The sequence below is a fragment of the Zonotrichia albicollis genome, chromosome 6 (assembly GCF_047830755.1).
Source record: "Zonotrichia albicollis isolate bZonAlb1 chromosome 6, bZonAlb1.hap1, whole genome shotgun sequence".
Lineage (NCBI taxonomy): Eukaryota > Metazoa > Chordata > Aves > Passeriformes > Passerellidae > Zonotrichia > Zonotrichia albicollis.
The window spans coordinates 43,109,855-43,130,863 of record NC_133824.1 but is presented as its reverse complement, the minus strand read 5'-3'; the positions used below and the strand labels follow the sequence as shown (position 1 = coordinate 43,130,863).

Below are 21,009 nucleotides of genomic sequence, written 5' to 3'. Positions count from 1 at the left end.
GAGGTGCTAATGATACAAATACATATATGCTCAGTGAGGTCTTACAAGTTGAAACACATAACAAGCTTTCAAACTGGTTGTTCTTAGGTACTTCATCCTGTCAAGCAGATATTTTGACTTTATTGTGCCCTATGAAAACAATTTCAACAGATTTAACAAAGTATGGAGTTTTTTCCTATTGTGATAACTATAGTTAGCACTGACAGCGGCTCAAAGAGACACCTGGAATTTTTAAAGAAAATGTATATGCAAGTGCAAAGAAGGAGGTGTTTTAAATCTTTCTGAAAATATTTTCAGGGAATTCTAATTACTAATGAACCTAAAATAACAGATAAAATGGAAATGTACTACCAGTGAAGGACAAGACAAGGGGAGAAATTGGTAATTGTCTCTCTATGGTAACTAATGCTTTGCCAGTTACTGCTCATACTGCAATCACAGGAGGAGGGATTTTCAGAATTAAGAGCCTGGTCAGAATTTATAATTATTGCAGAAGCAGTACAGTTTGGCTGCCCTAGTAGCTTAGTTGGCAAAGAACTCTATATTTTGGCCTAAAGACAGGGGCTATCCTCAAAGTGACACTTTTAGCTTCTGGAAGTGTTCACTGCCTTACTTCCTAGATCCTTTGCATTTGCACAGCTTGTCATAACTTTGATGATTTAAAACTAAAATCAGATTAAAGAAGAGTGATATTTTTTTTATGGATATATGGCAGGCAACCTCTCTGTGAAAACTGGATTCCATACTGCTCTAGAAGCAATACCAAGGCAAAGAAAACACCACAGACTAAATCTAAAAATGCTAGAGCTTCATGAAAATAATTTGCAACAATATTTTCATTTCTAAAGAGCTGTCTAATCAGAGAATATTGGAGAGATAAAAGAATCTGATCATCAAGAAAGATAAACTTCCTTATGTGAAATAAATGTTAAGAAACACAAAATAACAATTGTTACATCGTTTATTTATTTATTTATTCATGTCTTTTTCTGAGGTTCTTGCATTTGCTAATGAAATTAATATTAAAACAGGCATTATCCCTCAGCATGCTTCCTGAAATCTTGGCCACTATAAGGTTAATCCTACTGTCTTTACTGGGATGTGGTTTACCTTCCACTTTGCACATCACCTACAAAAACACCTGAGATTGGGCCTTTACATGTTACCAGAAAACAAACAATAATAGATGTGATAGAAAGGAGAAAAAAAAAAAAGACTGAGGAAAAGAGAGAAAAGAAGTGACAGCAAAAGAGAGAGATTTTTGTCAGTCACCCTGTTATTCCTTAATGATTCTTCACAGTATGGCCATTGATTCATGTTTGAAGTTATACATTTCCCCTGACTTCTCCCCAGAAAATAGATAAATAGATCTGGCTAATCTAGAGTATGTACTGCAGATCATCTTCCATGGACACACACCAAGACAGGATACATAGAAATACAGACAATCTTTCTAGGTTCCTGGTATGAAAATGACTGGTTAGTTGTAAAGCTCCTACCATCAGTTATTCATTAAGCTGAGGTGACATATTTGCCTAGTTTGGAAAAGACTGATTGTGACCTCCAAAATATCAGGCCCTGTCTGTGGTAATACAGCTACCACTGCACAGACCAGGACCTGACAAATGTGCAAACAGCAGTTTTACTGCAAGAGATGGGTTACTCATAAATATGGCCATGCCATAAAGACGGGGAGAATGAAAAACCATCTTAGTAGTGCCCTGTGCTGCTCTTAACCTGTGTACAGACAAATGCAGCCTTTGTGAAACGTATAGCAGCAGTTAAAATCAAATAGAGAAAGACAAATATGGAAAGAACAGAATAGAAAGAGCAGCTTTGGCAAGCTTAGAACACAGGAGTTGTCAATTAGCTAATATTTTGGGTTATCAATTTTAGAGAAATTTACAAGAATTCCTGCTACTTCACTGTAATCTAAGCAACATGTAGCAGCTGTAGAAATACATTTATCTGTTTTGCTCCTAGCCTGCCTCTTATTTCTTCATCCCCAACACCATTCAAATTTTCTCATTCTTTACTGGCATGTCTTGTCATCACTGGCAAAATACCCACTTGGAAACATAGCAAGGTTTGGAACAGGGGTGACACAAATGTTCTGTTTGTCAGGCAGCTTTTGTTCCAAATGCTAAACAAATATTATTCAGCTGCAATTTGAGCAGTGAACATTTCTCACAGGCTGCATGTCAGAGAATGAATGGGGAGAAAAAACCGAGTAAGCCACAAGCAATTCATTAAATACTGCAATATTTAAATGGCCTCTAAGATTTTTCACCTGCAAGGGTTCTGAAATGCACTAGGTAAATACTAAAAGGTGAGAATATACTGAAGCACAGGTTAGCTATACCCAAGCAACACTTCCTTCTGATAAGACTTCCCTTTTGCCTGTTAAGAGACTCCATTCTCTTTAAAACATCAACAAGAAGAACCAACTGGAAATTCCCTAAGGTCAGCTCTGAGGAAACATAAACCTCTAATTCAATAACTCCGCTACTGCACTGAAAAAGGCCTTATTATTGCAACATCCATATGGAGTCAATTGGACATTAATGACTAATCAATCCCTCCCCTTTCTATTCTACTTATAGTGTCACAAGCCATGTTTAGATTAGCCCATTTCCTGCTTAGGATCGCTCAAGATGTCTTTTGTTCTTTCAGGGCTGGCCTGATGGAGGCAGCTTAAACAAACACACGACCCAAGTGGTGCAGGAGTTATAAACTGCCATATGTGAATGAACAAAGGGGCCATACTAAAGCCTTTTGTGGTATTTGTTAATGTTTTTCATCTGAGTTTAAAAAGACCTAATGACTTTGTGGTGAGCTGATGCATGTGGCTCGTGGCTTTGCAAAATGAAGGAAATTCTAGCCAGTTATATATCAGCATATATTTTCCAGAGTGCCTTGTTTTCAGTTTTGGTGGCAGCGAGTTTACTTTTTTTAGTACATTTGTTTTACATATGCAAGCAAAATACTTAATCTCAATTAAAACACAGCACCAGTTTTCACAGCCATACTCACAACCTGCATATACATCTTTCCCCATTTGAAAGTCTAAAGCTAAAATTAAGAGTGGAATATCTGCTGCGTGTGAAATCAAAGCAACTGTTCTCAGCTCCACCATTCGCTCACCAGTGTTTAAAGCTGAATTGTTAGCAGGGCCCTAATAAATACCAAAACAATAATTCTAAATAAGCTGCTAGCACATCCACGCTCCACAGCCAGCCCTGCCCAAATCTGTGCTATATAAATGAATTAAAACTGCTAAATGCAGCTACTTGCTTGATGGCTTACACAAACAGTTTAGATTTCTTGACCACATTCTATGGCAAAGCTAACCCTCATGGAAACTTGGCAAGGACTATAGCTAAAACAATAAAATAATACTTTAAATTACATGGGATATTAACTGAATTAATTAGGGCTTGAGGCCTGGCTTTAGCTCCTGATGGCTGACACAGTCACACATGTGCTCTAACACAAGAGTTACTCTAAACGTCTATAGAGAAACTGGGATGAAGAAGCAGCCTCTACTATAAATTTGGGGAGGTGTTTAAGTGTCATCATATTTTTCAATCATGTGCCACTTGCAGACTTCAAGACCCTTCACAGATAATTAATTAAATGCTAACAACCCCATTCTGACATTAATGTTATTGATAGAAAAGAAATATGAATCATATTTAAGTCGAAAATTTTTCAGCCTACGTAATGATGCCAGAAGTAAGGGATTGCCAGTCATCAGATCTAACAATCTACATTATTCAATCCACAAACATTGTTGCTGTTTCCCTTTGATATTTTATTTCATACTCAGTTGAGGAAAATAGAGGCCCACAGAAAGGAAAATCATGGAGGAAACAGCCCAGTCCAAGAGAAAAAATACTAACAACTATTGTTAGGTATTTGACAAGATCTATGGATTTGATTTGATTTTTGAGAAAAAGAACCCCAGCTGGTTTACCAGCTAAGCAATTGTTGTTACTATATTAATCATATTCAAAATCAAAGCAACACAAAGAAAAATGCACTAATCTATTTAACATAAAAAAGTTTCCATAAAAGTAACAGCCTTACTGCCAGTGTAGCTGTTATTCACATCATTTCAAATTTCTCATGACATGAGTGTCACCTAAAACATCCAGAAAATACAACATTAATTTAAAACACAGGGGCTAATTCTGCAGTCTTCAGTCATCCCTAAAAGCTTTTATGTTGAAAAAGTCCTGTTTGAACAAGGGCCATAGTGATCCATTCATACTTCAGTCAATGCTTTGTTTTGTTTTAAGATGGAGAAATGACAGACGGGAATTAAGGACAGAGAAAGAAGGCAGTCTGACTTCACATTTGATGGATGCATTGTTCAAGGTGTGGCTGAACACTGTTCATTGCTTGCTCACGTTGTTCTTTACCAAAACAATGATTTTTAAAAGCCTAAGTACAATGTAGTTTGTAAAAGGGAATTACGTTTAACAATGGGAGAAGTTTTTACAAAACCACCTCCCTCAAATCACGTATTAAGAAATGCAGAGCAAAAGCAAAAGACTTGAAAATGTGTTACAGCCACGGCTTTAGTGACCCATTTCCTGCATTCCATCTTCAATAATTTGTCACTTTCTGAATGATGCAACATCATTCTCTGTATCAATGTAACTAATTCCTTCCATCCAGTGCTAGCTGCTTTCACTTGTCATATCAGTAATTAGCAAGGAGCTGGGGCTAGGCCATTTCTTATTGCCTTTCACATGGGGTGCTGATATTAAAACAACTGATAATGTAACTAGTAAATAATATAACATGAAAAGAAAGAAGCAAAAACATCATGTTAACAGGAGCTGTTCTTCAGGCTAATTTTTCAAGTAAGGTACCCCTGGGTATTTGGGATTTGTGAGCAAAACCAGGAAGATGTTTTTATAAATATGGCAATGGAATGTCTTAACATGTGACCACAGTTACCTGGTTTGGATAAAAAATAGAGTGTTTACTATGAAAGAGGGGCTTACATAAAAATTTACAAATCATTCCTTTTTTTCTAATTCCTGTGAAACCACTCCTGCCAAATTGAAAACACAATCATTTATTATTTGTAGAATTTATGAAGACACTGCAATGCTCACACTACACACTCTTTGGACCACTGATACTGTGAAATTAAATCAAAATACAAATTAAAGAAATATTTTCCCCTTGCTACCAAGTTCTTCACTAGGCACTTGCTTAGACACCTTGCAAATATACATGCAAGAAAGGCAAATGATCCTAAACACTTTTCTATTTCTCAGATACTGAGGCTCCTGAAGGAGAAAACTGTTCACGTTTTAGACTAAGAAAAATAGACAGTTGTACAAAGAGGACTTGTTTGAATCTGTACCAATTGCTCGTGCTTAGCCAGAATATATGATGTTCTTTCCTTAGTGTACTCATATTTCTGCTCCACTCCCTGTGCTCAAGATTTAAGGAAGAAGGGCACGATTCCTCCCTCCTTCACTCAGTATGACATAATGGTGGCTTTCTCCATCAACTGAAAATGCAATTGTGCATGGAAATTTTGCACTATTTTATGGAGCTTCAAGCTTCTTTTGTCATATTGGAACACTACCAAAGACATCCTGAGAGAATCAGGACCATGGGGTGTTTTACACCTGGTGGCTGTACATGAGTGTGAAAAAATGTTTTAAACCACTGAATTGCTATATTTAATTTTTCAGTCAGTCCACCTAAAAATAGCTACACATACTGACTGATGCTTTCAGCATTTGTGACAATAATTTTCTCATGGGTGAAGATTTTCTGTGTAAAACTGCAGCCCACAGTTGCTTTTTACAGCCACCTTCTAAATTCCTGAAAATAATGTTTTACTATATAATGGAAATTGTGAAAAGCTCTTAGTTATAACTGTGCTAATGTGTAAAACTCAGGGCATTGTAAAAGTGGTCAATCGTACAACATCAAAAATCCTAAGTGAAATTTTTTAAAATAAAGATACTGTTCTATAAGAATCAATTACTGTAGCTTGGAAATGCCAGACAAGAAAGCCTCATATTTAGCAGTAGAAAACCAAAAATACCTAAGGAAGTTGAAAATCAAAAGTTAACAGTTGTGGAGGATACCCAGATTTGTTATTCTGAAAAGAGAAGCATACTATATGGTAAATATTAGTGTCTTGAGAGGAATAAGTTTCAATGCTGTGGAAAGATCAGTCCATACACTCCCAGCACAGAATTTTCAGTTCCCCCTCTAAAATGTAATGGGGATGCTGGCAACAATGAATTGCACGAAGCGTTTGCCATCAGAAAAGTGATGGGGTGTTCTCAAAGACATCTTTCTCCTATCCCATCTGTAGGTGTTGAGTTACTCCAGGGCTGAAGCACAGAGTCTCATCCAACGCAACTGAAATACCGTGCCTAAGTACTTCACCCCAGATTCCTATCTGTTATGAGTTATTCTAGGAAATTTAAGGATATCACTCAATAATAAAGCACAATCAGATTCATGGATGCTAAAAATGGCAACTACAATTAATGCAGGCCACTTTTTAGCATCTGAGCTTATTAATATTAGATATATTAATATAAAGATATATTTTATATTTAAATATAAAGATACAATTATTGGATGTTGAGGGTTTGGGTTTTTGGTTTTGTTTTGGAGTGGTGTTTTTGCAATCAAAGACCTATAACAAGAATTCAGGGCAATAAAAATTCCAGTACTTGAGCTTACTCTCTGGATACATTTCTTTGTTTTCAGACAGCTTTCACTGTTTTCTGATTTTCATCTTTCTCCTCTCAACTGCCATAGCAACTATTACAAATATTTATGTGCGACAATTTCTGGCGTGGAGAGGAATTCTTTCCTCCGGTATTTATGAAGCACTGTCACCAAAGTAGGTGATGCTTTACCCTGCCTGTGCTACCTGCTGTTTACACTTCTGCACGGGAGGGTGTTAAACAAGTTACCTCACAGGTTTGGATCGTCCTGGCAGCCTGCCAAGGCTGATCTGCCTGTAAATGTATGGTTCCCTCTCACCTGCCTCTTCAGCTGCTCAGAGCCAACCTTTCTTGAAGCAGGGAAGAAACCCTCACCCTTTTGTATAAGCAATTATTTGCTATTGGGTGTGAATGAGGTTGTTGAGGCTTTGAGCATATGGTAGAGGTGCTCCTTTAATAATACACCTAATGGGTGTGCAAAACACTGGGCATGAGGTCTGCCCTCTTTCCAGGAAGGGAACGAAATGTTAAGTACTAATAAGGCATTTTCATCTATTTCTATTTGCTTTCTAAAAATTAATTTAGTTTTGCCATGCATTATATTTTCACTAAGGAAAACCAGCTACAGATAAGTTTTTTCTCTTTTACTAAATCTCACAGTGAGGTAGGGGCAAAACAATAACATTCAGATGTTTTTGGTCTGAGACTAAGATCCAGTCAAGAAAATTATATTTTAATAGATCCAATTCTTTGGTAGAAATGAAGATCCGGTCTTGATGGAATTTGAATCCCTGAATACAACTGCTGAAGGAAACCACAATGCAACCTGAGCTAAGGTAAAATCAGTAATTGTCAACAGAAAGGTTAGGTGTACTCTGCAGATTTCTACCTACTAGAAAACAAAACCTTAACACACTTCCTACAAATTTCCAAGAATTTGACCACATCCACAAAACTAGAAGGATCCATTAACATGGAGCACATTTTACAATTCTAAAAAAGCAGCACCATCACCCACAAGTGAGCATCTGTGAAAGAATAATGTTTTTCTAGAACTTGAACCAAAAAATCTTATTCACATCATCCAATAATCTCAATAACTGAGAACAACATACTTTAGTATTTAGTATGCTACATACTATGTTTGGTATGTCCATCCCTGTCTATATTTCTGCACTGACAATCTCAAATGTTCAAAATTATGAAGCCATCTACAGAAATAATTATGTTTCCTTTAAAGTGTTAATATTTCAGGGGAAAAAAAATCCTTGTTTAGAGAACTAAACAACTGGCTGTTGTTTATAATTTTGGATACCAGTCACCAAATGTTTATGAGGCTTTGAAATCATGTTTTTGAATTTTGCTAACTATAAATGTATTATATATTTTAACATGGCAACTGGGATTTCAGGTAATGATACAAGTCTAACAGCTGTGGATTATTCATCAATGGTGTCACAGTAAGTGGCAATGTTTTAAATACAGTTTGAGCATGATTTTTAATATAGTTAGCTCAGTCCTGCTGGTGGCTAAGAAGTAATAGAAATATTGTTTTAAGTCATATTTAATAAAAAACTCTTCCTAATGATTTTCAGGTCTCCATTCAGATGACTGTTAGCTCATTATGAGCAATATGAACTTTGAAGACAACTTTGTATCTCTGAAAGCACAACCAGCTACCATTAATTAAATCTTACCTTTAATTAATCTCAAAAAGGTTTTCACACACTGCGCATGGACAACGAGCTAAAAAGAAAATCATTCTATACTATTTCATATTTATCCAATTTCTATGTTTAAAGATTTTCAATACTTATAATTCATGACTCAAAAAAACCCAAAAACCTGTAGCTTCAACTTCTGGTCAATGACCCAGTACCACAAGCACTCCTAAAATTACAGGAAAACATGACTCTGATCATGTCAGACCCAGATCACAGCCATATGTTATAGAAAAGATGTAAGGAGTAGAGAGAAATCATTGCTAGATCCTGTTACAAAGTCATTCCATAAACAGAATTCTGCTGATATGTCTTCTGACAAATTACATGAACCTTAAATGTTGTGTCAAAACTGTGGGAATCAGGAGCACTTCCCAGATCTGGTCTATCTCCAATGCCTGTTGGGATGGACAGACATGCACCATGTCTCTGCACACTTTGGTTTCCTATGGAAATGTTGGTGTGCAGGCAAGCAGGGAATGGAACTGCACTTCCACAGCTCCTTTGCTCTAGACCACTGCAGGGATTAGAGTTCAACTCAAACTCCATTTCCCCCAGGTTATGGCCAGCAGTGGGATTAAATTAGGAATCCTTAGCTCAGGAATAAGTCTGCTACACCACTGCCCCACCCTTACACCTGCCCCCACCACCCTTTTAAAAGAACACTCTGCAAATTGTTAGTATCTTCCCTAAATGCAGTGATTTCATAACTCTGTAATCCCACTGTAATCCCACAATTTCATAACTTAATCCCACTGCTGGCCATAACCTGGGGGAAATGGAGTTTGAGTTGAACTCTAATCCCTGCAGTGGTCTAGAGCAAAGGAGCTGTGGAAATGCAGTTCCACTCCCTGCTTGCCTGCACACCAGCATTTCCATAGGAAACCAAAGTGTGCAGAGACATGGTGCATGTCTGTAGTCCTAAAATTCTGATGATGAGAGTAAAACCACCAGGCACATCTAACATCCATCCACTCACTCTGTCACAACTGTACCTGGGCCTCAGAGATCTGGGAGTATTTCTGACAAGAAAAGGCAATATGTCACTTCAGAAATCTTTAGTCCTTGTTTTATATGTGTAAAAGCACACATAAACCACAGAAATATTAGCTAAAGATTTCTACAGCAACCTGCATTCAAATAGTATCTAAAAAAGGAGGGGGAGGAAGATTTAAAGTAAAAATGACAATACAGAAAGGAAGGTGTGAAACACATGAAGCCCTTGAAGAACATGACTGTGCCTATTAGGAACCTTTGACATTCCGAGATTGTGACTGTGGCAACACAATGAAATGCAGTAAGGCATTCTTAGAGAGGGTGAAAGAAGAGAAACAAAGCTGGTGAAAGGTCTGGAGCACCAGTCTGATGAGGAGAGGCTGATGGAGCTGAGGGTGTTTAGCCTGGAGGAAAGGAGGCTCAGGAGGACCTTATCACTCTGTACAACAACATGAAAGGAGGCTGCAGAGACATGGGGGTCTGTACTATTTTTGCAAGGAAGAAGTGATAGGGCAAGAGGAAAAGGCCTCAAGTTGTGTCAGGGGAGGTTTAAACTCTTCATCAAAAGAGTTGTCAAGCATTGGAACATGCTGCCCAGGGAAGTGTCTGAGTCACCACCCCTTTTAAAGGTATTTAAAAGATATAGCACTCTGGGACATGGATTCATGGTGGATCTGGCAATGCTAGGTTGCACTTGATGATCCTAAGGGTCTTTTCCAATATAAATGATTCTATGATTCTAAATAATAAACTTCCAAGTTTCATAGTAACCCAGGGCTGAAGTTTGGAAGCACAAAGTAATAGGAACACATATAAAAAACTTTGACAAACATAGAAAGATCTGTAATAGTTTCACAATAATTAGAAGCTGGGCAGAATCTGTAGCATGCTACAGGATATCAGAGACCACAGTGTAACTGCTGATATTTCAGCAATGCACTTCCACTGTAAATTATGTTAGGCTAGAAGTGCCATCTCTTAGTCTGCTTGCCAAATATAAGGGGCAAAACTCAGGTTATATTTTGAATGTATTTTTCTTTCACCCAGCTAACATCTAACTTCACCTTGTCTACAATGAGAAGGACAAATAAGCAGCTCAGTTTAGAACTCCTGCCAATGTTTTTTTTCAGCTCAGCAGTGCCATGCTCCCAGCATCTCTTTTCCAGAGATACCTCTTGGCTGCTGAACAAATTCTGGAAATCTGAATCCATTCATGAACTCGGATTTCTAACGTGGCAAGGCCCCATGCCTCAAAGTGCCCCCCCAGCAGCTCTAGGAAGACATGCTCACTGTCCTGAAACTGGCACACATCACTCTAGCTTGGGTTACATGTGGCAAAGCTCCTCTCTGCTGTATCCAGTAACAGGGGAGGCTGCCAATGCCACAAGGGGTATCAAGACACTAAATTAAGGGTGCTGGGAACAGAATGGATGAATTGAAGGAAATTAGCTAAACCAACAATGGGGTCAAAGGCCTGATGTCATCTAAACCAGTCACTGTGTATCTGTAAGTATCCCCTTGCAAATTTCACCCAAGCTGACAACAAAAAAATTATTCTTCAACATGTTGAAATATGAAATATTGCTGCTGGATGACTGCTTCTTTATAAAGCACCTTATAAGTAACTGATTTGCTTTGGAAAGTCTATGTATCTCCTGATTCCTTTCTTCTAAAAAAAAAAAAAGAATTGCTGCAAAACACCTGTCTGAATGTTATTTTTTGCCTACCTTCTGTTTGTTAGTTTTCTCTTTACAGATGATACAACAGTGGCCAGTCAAATTGTATTAAGGATGAATAAATGAAGCTCATAAATAGCTCCCTAAAGTTTACTGGTCCTATTCTTTTGATCCAAGAAAAAAACCGGATTTTGGATTCGACAGATGTTTGGATGTTAATGGGAAAATTTAGTAGTGTTTTAAGCTTCTTAAGCCATAATGCGAATACTCCCAGTTTAAAAAGGGTAAAATAATTCTCAAACAGAAATAAATTGAGGGGGCAAAATCCTGCATAATGTTCTATCTGAAGAGTACATTACCTTTCAAAAGGTAAGGCTCCTACATATATACATGTGTCATAGGATAGAGGATCCCAGTGACATCCCCTTCCAGAGCATGCATGGTAATCCTGCTAGAAGACTCAGCTCAGTCCTGATAAACACTGACTTCCACCTGGGGCTTGAAACATATAGATATATATATAAAACTCTCACTGAAATGAGTGCACTGAAGGCTTATATAATGAAAAAGATCTTTTCATACAGAAAATGTGAAGTATTTTTCCATTATGATTTGATAGCTGCCTATGAATAGAATTCTGCTAGCTAAATCTTGAATAGGTGGTGCACGATGGGTAGATTTCTGAAAATGCTCTAACCTTCAAAGCTGCTAAACACTAAAAAAATGGGGAATATATATCCTTCCTGAGATAATTTCCTCAATATCTCCTAAAATTTTAGTAAGAGTATAAAATGCAAACACTTATTTGGCAGCTGCTTGGGGAAAAGTTGTGTTGCAGAAGGGCTAAGAAGGCTACAGAGTCCTCTTTGTGTCTCCACACTTTGTCATGGACCTGCTGAAATCTCACAAATTCAGACAGAAATCGATCAAGTGTTACCCTGGAATGTAACACAGGCAGTGCTTATGACACTGGCAGTATTTCAGCCACACCATCCTGTGGTGCAGTGTTCAATAACCCATGGTCAAAATTGCAACTCACCTTCTGCATCTTCTGGCCTTGTAAGATCGATGACACCGGGGCCAATTTTTCCATCTTCATTGGGTTTCCCTGTTAACTGTGGGCCTAAATTTTCAAACCTTGTTCTTTCCTGGAAAAGAACAGAAGGACTCTTAATGCTCCATATAGGATAGTTCTCATTATATGCCAGTGCATATGGGTATGCATCGATACATGCCTTATTTTTTAAATCTGAGAAAATAATGAATGCATCTAATTAGAATTTTAGCTCAGGGACATTTTTTTTTCTTTTTTTTTTTTTTTTACAGATTCTGAATGTTTGCATTTATGAAAATCAGTTTTAAATGTGAAACATATACAGAAACTTTGAGATTATTTTGATCTGCAGTGCCATAATGCATAAACGATTGTACATGCAAATACAAAACACTCTTGGCAGCACACAGTGCTGGTCGATGCTGCTCACTTTGCCTTTCCACTTATTTTCCAACTTCAACTGAAAAAGACAATCGGCATTTGAGAAACATGAAAATTCAGAAGCTGAAAGAAGAGTTTGTATTAAAATGCACTGGTATTTTAATGAAGAAAAAGCACTTTTTCCCCACTCTGAGATTTAAGTTTGCATTCATACCTCTGTGAAAACACAAGTCTGAATTTTATGCAGAGATTTTCAAAGACAAATATTTGAAGGAAGGAATAATAGAGGACAGAACCAATATTATTTTGTCTAGAAATTTAAGTTGCACCTCTGTGAATAGGGAACTTAAGAAGACAAAAAAGGAAAAAAAGAAAAAAAAAAGGAAAAAGAATGCCCTCTCCCAGAAAAACAGAAAGCTTTTGAGAGCAAGAGACCTCCATAGGAAACCTGGAACCAGAAAGTGGAAACTGAAAGGTATTTTATATGAGCACCCAGTTCCTCCCTCACTCCTGGACAAGGGCACAGTAAAGGCAGTGTAATATTGTCTCTCAATAGTGGTCTCTGTAGTGCTGTGTATCAGTGGCAGAGTGTTCAATGGTTATCATTAATTTAGCGTTCTCATTTGAAGGAACATAGCATGTTTTCCCTCTTGCCTTGTTGTTACCTCTTCAGATTAAACTTGGCATTATGTTGTACTTGTGAATGAATGAGACCTTGTTGTTCATTACTATGAAACAATATTAAATGTCATGTCAGCTTGAATTTAGAGACGTGAAATACCAGCTTTCAGCTCCACGAGCAGTTTCTCCATGTTATACTTAATGCATTATGCAGAAGTAGAGTGCTGACTGCTGTTCAGTCTATTGTTCAATGACCTAGTTCTGTGCTGTGCATACTAGACACGAGGAGAAGACATTGGGAGAGTCTCTCCCAAAAGATGGCAGAAACTTGGAAATGTTCTTCAGGACAAAACAGGGCCATGACTCCTCATCTGCTCCACCTCCAACTACTCCTGCTTTCCAATGTTATTATTTTTCCATTGTCATTGTGTTTCAGCCCTGAAACCCCATCAGGAAAAGGGAGGAATGTTTTGATTCCTCATGCTTTTGGTTCCTTCAGCCATGGATTTTTAAAATTATTCTCTGTTTAATTTGCAGAGGAAAAGAAAGCTCAGTTTGACACTGGATTTGCCATAACATGCAGCTGAGGCATTTCAGGTACTAAATGCATTTCTAAAAGTTCCTCAGAATTTCCCAGTTGCCAGACAAAATAACTTTGCATTTTATATTTGGTTAATTACTTCACTTGTTTTCTTCAGTAAAATCCATGGTTCATGAAGGAGCCTACATACAGAAAGGAACTCAAGAGAGGAGAAAGAGTTACAAATAAAATTTGACTGTAGAAAGGTACTATAATACTAGAGGCCCAATATTTTGCTGAAAAATGTTCTGCAATGTAACAATACACCTGAATCATCAGGATGGGATCTGTCTTACTGGTAGAGAGAATGAAAAATAAGTTTATCAAGGATACTGTGTTCCATTGCAAAGGGCTGATTTGCAGTTCAGATAAAAACAAAGATCAGTGCTAAGAAAACAGCTTTTGGCACATTTATTTTCTCTTTCAAAATATTTGCACTAAAAGCTTTTTTTTTTTAAAGGATGTTAATACAGCACCTGCAGTATTCTCGGAAGAACAGCCTTTAAGTGTGTTTGAGAAAAAGGAGAAATACCTTTCTTCTATAAAAATCAACAGATCCAGCTATATATCAATATGCACATTTGGAATATCTTTCTAGTCATTCATTCTCTTTGATTTTACCAGAAAATATTCTCTTACAAAAAAAAAAAAAAAAAAAAAAAAGAAAAAAAAAAGAAAAGGAAAGGAAAACGGGAAAAAAAGAAAAAAAGAAAAAGTTTCTGTAAGAACATCAATATTTTGACGTGGAAGAAGAAAAGGGAAAATTGTATGATAAGGTTCAGAATCACTAAAATGAAAGCACTTATGCAATAAAAATACCTGCTCTTGTCAAACAAAGGAGCTGTATTTATTGCTATTTTATAACTCCCTCCTAATTCATGAGATGCTTTAACAAAGATAGATATATTTAGGTCTTTGAAATGCCTTTAAAATTCATTCCTTTTCTTTCTATTTTTACTGAAAATAATCATCATAGTGATAATAAAAAGTGTTCAATATTTGCATTGGGTTTACACAAATTCAGAGGACTTTTAAAAACAGGAAAATCTTCCTCAATACTAAAAATGCTTTTATCTAGTAGATGCCTTTACAATTCCATGAAACACAACAAATTCCTGTAACATTTATAATAAGAGAAGAAACTTGTCCCACTAAGCTCAAATCCTTTTCAGTGGGATTTGTCTTTGCCCCCATCTTGAACTCATCCTAGAGAAAATAGACTAAAAATCTTTTTAAAGTACACATTTCCCCTAATATGACTGAGAGGAAGATTGATTCTCTACTTCCTATTCCTAGATTTAAAAAAAAAATTACATCCCTTCATTAAAAATAAATGGTTATACATAGCTGCACGAACAAATACATTACCTATACATGCACCACATCTGCACACATGTAACTCAGCTACTGCATCTATTGCTGCCTGCCTAACCTCCATCAGCAGAAAATTTTTGGTGAGTTTGTTATAAAGTGCACTGCTATGGATAGGTGCAGGTGTTTTGTCCCCTGTGAAAAGCACTTTTGACCCCTATTTTGAACATATTTTTTTTGTTATTTTTGTGCTGGCTATGGAGCTTATACTGTATAGTTACTTTAAGTTTTTCTATTTAAATCTTAGCAAACAATTTTTAGGATATGACACTGACAACCCTTTCTCGTGACAAGATCAGCACAGTCAGTTGGAGTTTGCATTAGGAAACTGAAAGCACTTCCCAACACAAATCAGATCCTTTGTGCTTCTTTATACTTTGAACACGTAGTAAAAATAATCCTTTCTTCCAAATGAGAAAAAGAAGAGAAAAAAGAACCTTCTTTGCAGCCAAACCTTAATTTTCTATTCTGTGATATGATTAGGCACTTATTTATGCGTTGTCAGTCACAAACATGCAGAAAACGTAAAAGTTATTGAAAAAATTAAAGTCTGCTCAACTGTCTTGCAGGACTGTTGGTTCTCTAAGTGCTTTGAAATTATGATGTATGAGGTAGATGTTGCATATTAAATAAAGATATTTAAATTATAAAGCCCCCGTTAGTGAGAGCTGATGAATGTTAAATGTTATGAGCCACAAGGCTGTGGCATCCATCATATTCACATATTATCACAGTCAGTGATGGAGCAGCCCCAGTGATGACAGATAGACTGCTAGATAGTTATCCCTTATTTCCAGTGTCGCCAAGCAAGCCTTGCAACCCCTTTGGCATTATTTTTAGCTTTGCATTAAATTAGCAACTTTTCCCATCACGTTCTGCCAGAAAGTATCAATTCTTTCTTCACGTGTGGAAGGTAAAAAGAATGATTCAGTGAAGCAAGGAGTAAAGCAAAAGGAAGCCTTAGCCCCTGCCTCGGAAAAGGCTGCAAACTTCAAATGACTAGAAACAAATATAAAATTGTGATCTTGCGAAAGAACAGCAATGAAACAGTAAGCACACAATAATGGCTTTTCTCTGCACTTAGATAAAAGCTGAATTTTTGATGTGCACAGTATATTTTCATAAAATTTTATATACTATGTTTTATACACTTATTGGCTATTCCATAATAATGTGTGTGCTAACAGTAAAATTGCTCTTAAATTTATGTGTGTTATTTATACGTTCCCACGTAACAATGCTTTTTGTTGTAAAAAATATTCTGTTTATTAATGTAACTTTACAACCACTGCATCCAGGATCCGTGGTAAATTAATGACATTTTTATTATTTTATAGTGTCATTAAATTTTTACTGATCACTCCATCAAACAGAAGCAATAAAGGCCATAATGCAAACTGGGACACTTAGATCAGGGGAGCAGGAAGGCATTCCATATAGTCTGAAGTAAACTGCTTGCCATAAATGATATTTATACCATCTTTAAGGATGTGAGAATACTTGGACAAGTTTGGCAAAACTGTTTCTGTAGTACTGTGGATTGTGTACTTAAATAACAGTTTACTTGCCAGTGAGACAATTTTTTTTTCAAACCATATGCGAGAAGATGACTGATTGCATCCATCCCTTGAAAAATAATATATGAAACGTAATAATACACTGGGCACCCCTCCCTTCTGGATTACCAAAACTGATCTGACTATACCCATGCCTCAAATTATTTCAACATGCTTGCTTTTTCCACATCTGAAATGTATGCTTAGCCTGAAATGGAAAATGGCATGCATGCTGATGGTTGTGTAAAAGATTTAAAATATATATCTTTTCTTGCAAACAAATACTTTTATTGAAGCAGACGTGTTTGGACAATGATGTAATACCTTTATTTCAATAGTCTAGCATGGAAGCAGTTACCCAACACCAATTTAAAGAGGCAGTTTCTAGAAATCGAATTAATATGGGTCATTCACAGAAGCCACAGAACATTTGACTGAAGGGATATTATTTCTTCTGAGGACAGTGCTTTAGTTAGAATAACTACAAATAATTATCACATGTTGTCTTTATGTATGAAATGTATTTCAATTGAATTATTCTATACTAAACCTTCTAGTAGCTTATTTGCTAACTATGATCTATGCCCTTCATGTACCATGGACAGTAAACAACCAGCAAACAACTTAATGTATTCAAAACATATAAAGGACATTTTCAGTAGAACACAGAGAAAATTATTCCCAGTTTGAACCAGGAGGAATTACAGCTCCTTTTTTCTCTTCCCTGGAAACTCAAGATCCAAATGCCCCAAGCTTTTCACCTTCTTCTTACTACTTTTTAACAGCTGGGACTGAAAAGTTAAATTACCTTCCACTTAGAATCTTTTGCAATGGCTTGGCACAGCAGGGATAATTACAAATTGACTTTCAGCCTTATCTCTGGATATTTTAGTTATTATGGGTGGGAAGTTTAAACATTAACCTTATTACAACAATGTCAATCATCCCACTGGTGTGCAGGCATGCAACTCCTGGAATTCTTTGGATGGCAGAGGAGATAAACACAATAGTGGCACTATTGTTACAATTGAAAGCACGGCCCTTGGTTTTGCAGAACTGTGCTGAATGCCTAGGACTCATTCTCAATATCACAGCACTGGGAGCTGCTCCAAAAAACAGAAATTAAATTAGCAAAGCAGGCAAACTTATTGTAGGAATGCTGTTATTTTAAGATATTACACGATACAAGGTGTACCTTTTCCAAGGATTTACAGGTTTTAGGACTGAAGGATATGCTGACACCTATGATGTTGACACAACCTGCCCTTTCTTTATTTTTTCTGTAAGTGAAACTCCTGAATTCAATGATCTCAGGGACCAAGAGGGGCACAGTGAGTGGTTTTTCACCCTGAGGTACTGCTGCTTCCAGGTTTTGGGGGCCTCTATGCTGTTCCTAAACTGTTCCAGCAATATCTTTGCATGCTGAACATACAGCATGGACCAGCATCCCTGCGACAGACTACAGATTTGCATCACATTGCAGTGCCTCAAAGCAAACAGCTTGCTTGAAAAGATGTGGGGAGAGAGAAGCCACTAGGTCTCCTTTTAAATATATTCTTCCATCTTAAAGCATAACTGAAAAGTAAGAGGTTAGAAGCAGATAACAGGGAATTTACAGTAAAATTTCTTTGCCTGCCTGGCAAGTCTCAGCTGGCTTCCATGTGACAATGTGACATGGGCAGGACCATCACAAGCAGAAAATACTCCAAAGTTGTTCAGAAACAGAATTTCACAGTGATTGTCACATTATGGGACTTCTTTTAAGAACCAGGTTCTGGAGTCAAAACTGAGAATTGCAATTTCATCAAAATTTAAAGTGTCTAGAAACAAATCTAGTCTTGAAAACAGTGGGGTAAACAAAAAAAAAAAAATCCCTAGATAAGTAAATGCCAATGTATATAGCCAACTTTTAAACACTGTCTTCAGCTAATTATTTTGGAAGCCTGATTTTAAGGATTAGAGTTCCAAGAGCTTCTTCTCAGCTAGTGTGAGCAGTAGCCATCTTGATCTTGAACACAAATAAGAAGGATTTAAATGAATTCTCTGATTATCAGAAGCATTCAGCAGATGCTAAGATGTTTATAGACTTCAGTGTACGGAAGCCTGCTTTTAGCAGGAAGTCTGTCAATTCAAAACTATTTTTTAAAAGGGAAAAAAAATAACTGATAGCAAACATTTCCACCTAAGGAAAATATTATGCCCTCCTGCTCATGAAATATTGCCATCTCCATAACTATTGCCATGCTTTGCAGGCACTCCCAAGCTATGGATCTGCCCTGGTTAGATTACTTTCAACAGGATTACTGCATTTACTGAGCCCCCTTAACCAAATGCTTTATGTCTTTGTTCATATGGTTTTAATATGGTTTTAACCAATTGCAAGGTTATTTATAAGTTTGCAACTCCCCAGTAGTTAGAGTTATGAAGCGTTCAGACTTAAGCATATCCAGTTGTGTGGTAACCCAACTACTGCTTTCATGCGGTTTCCAACTTTTTATTCATGTACAAAGGCATGATGCATGGCAGCATCTGAGAGCATTGTGATTAACTCTTTGTTTCAGCAGCAAGCTCAGGCTGCAGCCTACAGGAAAATTACATAAAAGGTAAAGATTAAAAGAAAAAAAAAATCACACAAACTGTGAAATTCCACCACAGACTGAGGAGAAATTAGTCCTTGAAAAACAAAGGGACAATCAATTAAATTAGCAGCTGGTAAATGAAAAGCAAACAAGAGGTGTTACTACTTTACACTCCGAATAATTCCCTATGAATGCTGGAGAATTTGCCAGGGGTCAGAAAGAGTCCAAAGCTTGGTCTGTCACTTGTTTCTAAAAAAGCAGGATAATTTTATGACTGTTAATAACATTTGTAGTAACACATGCTAAGGTAATCAAATCTTGTGCTCCAGAGTGCAAGCTGTTCAACTGTTGAGTCAAAGAGAAATTCCCTTGATTTCTCTGCTGCTCCTTTCCCTCCTGACCAACTCCACAGATTATTAAGTGGGAGCCTTCTACGGAGACAAGTTAATTTTCTTTTGTAACATTACTAAATTTAAGGAAGAGCTGGTAAATGGTATAGATCAAATCTATAATCTACCTCGTAATTAGAAGGTATCTGAATGCAACCATTAAAGAAAACCCAACATTGTCTTCTAATTAAACACACACATGTGCATTTTTGAGAGACAGACAAAAATAAACACAAATTATGATTGACATTCACTTCTACTAGGAAATAGCAGGACTGTGGTTTGGTTTTTTTTCTGTGCTGTAAAATGACTAATGGAAACAGCTCACTAGCTACTCATGGACCTTTGGAATGTTCATTTAAATTTATAACATTTGATTTACAAGAAAAAAAGTGCAAGAATATGGCAAAACAAAGGGGTTTTTCCTAGGCTAAATATTACAAAGGAATAAATGTAAATCTATATTTAAGTTTAATTTAGCAGGTGGTTGGACCTTGTCAGTTATGGCCTCATTTTCAACAAGTATTTTAAAATTGAGCCATTTAAATGCCAAAAAAGTGAACAAAAATGCTTTTACCAAATTTAGATAATTTCATAACTCTGTACATATATCTGCATGTTTCCCCAGATTTTTATGCTTGTGACTAAATTTCATTGAAGGTATTCTCACGCATTAGAATCAGAAGAGAATTTGGTTACTGGCTCAAAACTCTGAATCTCTCTCTCTTAATCACCTACTAATATATTCCAGGCTGAAAACTCTGTTTTAGAAAGAAGCCACAGCAGTGAAACAAGCAGCATAACTATTCTAGGTTCAGCACAGCAATTTTTTTGGAATGGAAAAAAAAAAAGGGAGAAAAGAAGTCACCAATTTCAATTTCATTGCGGTGTTCTGCAAACCTCAACAGCACAAAGCTGCTGCTTTCAGCTGCTATCCACACAGGGCATTGGGACAATAAAGGTCTTTTAAAAAATGCAGAAAACACACATCTAGACAGACACGTACACAATGCCACTGGTCAAACATCTTCAGAAGTAATCTGATGTTCTTTTTTTGAATAATATGCAAACTGAAGCACATATAAATGGATTTTTATAAGTTTAAAATTAAACATATAAAAGCTAAGAGAAAGACAAATGATATTCTCATAAATACTTCCATTCCGTCATTTCAACTGCTCCTTATGACAGAGTTTTGGACACCATCAGATAATGCTGGAAAAACTTTGATAAACCTCGACTACATGATGCAATAATCAATTATCAAATCTCAATCCATGCAAATTTTCCTACTCAATGCATGGCTAGCAGTTATAAAGGCATAAAAGCAAATATTTCAAATATTCTATTTGCCAGTATTTTTTCA

The 21,009-nt window shown here is 36.7% G+C and overlaps 1 protein-coding gene across 13 annotated transcripts in view; it reads right to left on the bottom strand.

Annotated features, from left to right (window-relative positions):
• The window catches only part of SOX6 (SRY-box transcription factor 6), a 369,248-nt gene that overhangs the window by 19,830 nt on the left and 328,409 nt on the right, over positions 1–21,009 (bottom strand). For all 13 annotated transcript variants that reach the window (XM_026793117.2, XM_014266735.3, XM_074543379.1 and 10 more), the window contains one exon: positions 12,152–12,260. In XM_026793117.2, the coding sequence (XP_026648918.1) occupies positions 12,152–12,260 (109 nt within the window). The remainder of the gene's footprint in view (positions 1–12,151; positions 12,261–21,009) is intronic.